Source organism: Nanorana parkeri, unplaced genomic scaffold, assembly GCF_000935625.1.
Source record: "Nanorana parkeri isolate BGI_ZX_2015 unplaced genomic scaffold, ASM93562v1 scaffold2477, whole genome shotgun sequence".
NCBI classification, from domain to species: Eukaryota; Metazoa; Chordata; class Amphibia; order Anura; family Dicroglossidae; genus Nanorana; species Nanorana parkeri.
The window spans coordinates 90,775-94,708 of NW_017308745.1; the positions used below are offsets into that span (position 1 = coordinate 90,775).

The 3,934-nt window shown below is 47.5% G+C and overlaps 1 protein-coding gene across 2 annotated transcripts in view; it reads right to left on the minus strand.

The window, feature by feature from the left end:
- The window catches only part of BCL9 (B-cell CLL/lymphoma 9), a 59,014-nt gene that overhangs the window by 25,283 nt on the left and 29,797 nt on the right, over positions 1–3,934 (minus strand). For both annotated transcript variants that reach the window (XM_018573657.1, XM_018573654.1), the window contains exon 6: positions 1,638–3,882. In XM_018573657.1, the coding sequence (XP_018429159.1) occupies positions 1,638–3,882 (2,245 nt within the window). The remainder of the gene's footprint in view (positions 1–1,637; positions 3,883–3,934) is intronic.

Here is a 3,934-nt window from a genome sequence, read left to right on the forward strand (position 1 = left end):
GTGTCCCTGAGGACTCCGTGTCCTCAATCTCTTTTTCTATTTTAAAAAGGGAAATATCAGGGGTCTGTTTAGACCCCCAATATTTTCCCAAAGCCCCTAAAAGTTAAAAATAAAAATATTTAATACAAATAAAATATTTGTAAAAATTAATGTTTATACAAAAAATAAAATAATATTTTTTTAAAAAAATTGAAAAAGTTTGGGGGGGGACAAACCATTTTTGGTTTTGACTTTTATATTTCGGTGCACCTCTATTTTGGATAGAGTAGAGCCAGGTGTTTATTACTTCGTGTCCTACTGGAAACATTTACTTCACTGTTTTGGTGACTGTAATCAGAGATCCAAAACCGAGTGTCTGAAGACAAACAGCTCCTGCAGTGCTCAACCGAGAACGTCCGCATTGGGATACTAGTGTCACAGCTAAGCCCTCTTTTAAATTTTTATGTCTAATGCATAGCAATGCATACACACTTCACTTTCTCTACAAAAGGAACCTTGTACGTCTCTTCTGCCAAAACATTACTCTCCCTTTTAACTAGCAATTATTTTCACAGGGCCTAAGGCCACTCTGCATCAGTAAGAGCTCAGATCAGCAGGCCTGTGTGTAAACAAACCTTGTGATTACCATCATTAGCTGTCATGACGATTACATGAATTGGAACCATGTTGATTAGTCTCAGGTCATTAGCGTAGACCAGGGGTAGCATACTCTGGCCTTCCAACTGCGGTGCAACTGCAAGACTGACAGCCACCGGCATGGCTCCCAGAGACAGATACACAATGGGGTTTTGCGTTTCACCGCAGCTGGAGGGCTGAAGCTCGCCTACTTATAGCGTAGACAGTCGTCAATCACAGCATGGTTGCTAAACTAGAAGCATGCATTCCAAAAAATACAACATAGGATCTACGTTCTCTCACCAAAGGGAGCCGTGGCCGAGAACGTTAACTTACAAAGCGTAGACATCTAGGTGTTAGCATGCACAGATCAATCGTCTAAGGAAACGCGACCATATCAGCGCCCACAGGTTGATTTTCTAACAAACATCCGAGGAAAAAGGTTGGCCTAAACATACTCGTAAATCATCAAAATTGCCAGTTTCTTCAGAGAAAGCCTGCCTTATGTGTGCGGGTTTGCTTAGATCCATAATGACCCAACTAAAACCAATAAAATATGGAGATTGTACTGGTCAGCACAGGCTGAAATGATATTGAATTTCCAATTATTTATTCAAGAGCTGTCCGAGATGCTTCTGATATCATGGACGGGTGCATTTGACCTGCAGATGAGCTCCTTTGGACCAGCATTAGACCTTCTAAGCTGCATCAACTTTTTAAAGCTGCTTTTGCAATCCTATTAAATGATAAGTAAAGCAGTACTCCAAGCCCATAGAAAGGAGGGTGAATCCACTACCCCGCTTCCAGTGGGACCACCCCTACATAGGAATACAACCATTGAAATACAGCACAGCAACCAGGTAGACTGTAAAGGTCACGTCAAAACATAAAGTGTACTTACTTAGTCCCCTACGGTTTCCCTTTAAAGGAAAAAAGTCCCAGAAGAACCTACATTTCTGAAAACACACTACGGAAAACTATTTTTTTTTGGCACAAAGGAAGATAAAGATGGCAGAACTTACCACTTTCCATATTCCCCATCATCGCTGGTGATGTGATGCCAAGCGGCGGTTTGTGCTGGTTTGGGGGTATTCCTGGACTTTGCATTGGAGGCTTAGGAGAAGACGTCCAACCTGGGGAAGGTACAGGTAAGGACGGAGACTTCAGGTGGACAGGGGAAGCAGCAGCAGACCCCATGACGGGCGGGGACTTAATGGAAGCAGCAGCTGCTGCCGTTGGTCCTGTCAACATCCCGGCTAACTGAGAAGGTGTTTGAGGGGATTTAAGGTTACCGGAAGGGGAGCCTAACATCGGAGACTGGACCTGGCGCATGGTTGGGGATTTCAAAGGATTCACACCAGGAGAGTTCACTTGACTGCCAGAAACGGAAACATTATCCAAAGGCTTACGGCCCAGGCTGCGCTGACCGGGCGGCGCAACGTTGAGGTTGCCCGGGTTATTGTTTGGGTTGAGAGGTAGAGGTGGCATGTGGCTGAGTCGGCTGTTAGTCCTTTGATCAGGCCCCATCTGTTCTCTGGGGTTCCTCAGTACTCCTCCGGGAACCTGGGACATATTGAGATAAGGCCTGGAGCTCATAATATACTCCTGTTGGGAGTGTTCAAAGGGTGCAGAATGCATTTTTTGCTGGTTAGGAAGCATCTCGTTGCTCCCAGGCCTCATCTTAATCATTTCTTCGGCGGCCATCACATCTCTCATTTTTTGAGAGATTAACTGCTGGTTAGAGTTCATGTTGACATTAAGGTTCATATCAACTTTCATGTTCATATTGCCCGGACCCATGCCAAACTCTACCTCTCGGTTTGGGCCCATGTTAGGAGGCATCCCTTTATGGAATTCAATCCTTGATGGGCTCAGTGCTGCATCGCCAGGCATACGAGGAAACATACCACTCCCAGGCTCCATACTCCTTTGAGGTGGCATACCTCTGTTCATTTCCATGCCAGGTCTGATGCCCTCCATAGCAATGCCAGGGGGCATGCCGAGCTGCTTCTCCGAAACATGCTGATGAAAAATCTCATCTTGCAAACCCTGTGGGTTGGGGAAGCGTTCCCCTCGCCCTGGGCCGCTAAATATGCTCTGTCCAGGGGGAAAGCCACGTCCGTCAGGAATTTTTGGCACCTCGTCTGGCCAATTAACACCGGGGAGTCCAGGTCTGGATCCAGGATTTGGAACATTAGGTCCGTCCATATCAGGGTTCATTATTCCGACAAAACCAGGTAACCGCTGCATTTGGCTTCCAGGCACATTTGGATGAGGGGGCATGCCTTTCGGGGGCATTGGATGTGGCATGCCCATACCATCCGGGTAAGGCTCTGGACCGCCAGGAACCCAGCCTTCCCCAGGGTTCATCTGGTAAGGAGGTGGAGGACCCCTGACCATTCCTCTGGGTCCATGCTGGTGTACCATCATGTCCTGCAAAGACCTCTGTTGCACCACTGCCTGCTCCTGTTTACGACGCTTTTCCTCATAAAACTCCTGCTGCAGTTTTAGCCAAGCCACCTGCTCCGGGGTCATGTGATCAAGGTGATCTTGGCCAGGCTGAGGATTCATTGGTGGAGGTACCATATCCTCTGGTGAAAAAGGCATGTCCCTATGTCCTTGGGGGCCAAATGGCATTCCACCATCAGGATGGGGCCCTGGGCCTTTGCCTAAATTTTGTGATTGAGCCATCATTGCCTGTATTGGCCCTTCAAGTTTTTTCTGAGGATTGTCCAGCATTCCAGAGTTTGGTTGAGGCCCAAGATTTTGGCCTGCAAGCTCTTTTAATGCAAACTCTTTCTCGTCGGGGAAAAGCATCCTTTGGATGTCTCGAAGGGTTTGTAAAGACCTCTCTCGATGCTCCAACTGCTCTTGTGAAAGTCCGTCGGGATTTTCGCCCATAGGTGGTGGTTCCCCACTAGGCACCTGCTGCGAGGAACTTTTTGTCTCAGGTTTAGTCTCTACTGGAGGAGCAACGTTCCCTTGAGACACTGGGCTGGCAGCTTGGTTGTTGGGGGTTGAGCTTTGCCCACATCCTTCAGTCTGTAATACATTAGAGTTGGCAGGGCTGCTGGCTGCAATTTTGCTCTCCGCCACTGCTCCATCTTGTCCAATAGAACAGTGAGGAGCTGCAGGCTTGGAAGGCAGTGCTGGGCCAGGCGGGTTGGATTGCACTTTGGCCGGCTGTGAATGGTTCTGCTCCTGCGGTGTAGGTGCCCGTGGGTTTGCTTTCGGTTCGTTCCGAACATTGGTAGAGATTGGAGTATTCTGCAGAAGTAAAAAAAAAAAAAAAAAAGCTGAAAAAAGGGGGTTTAAAATC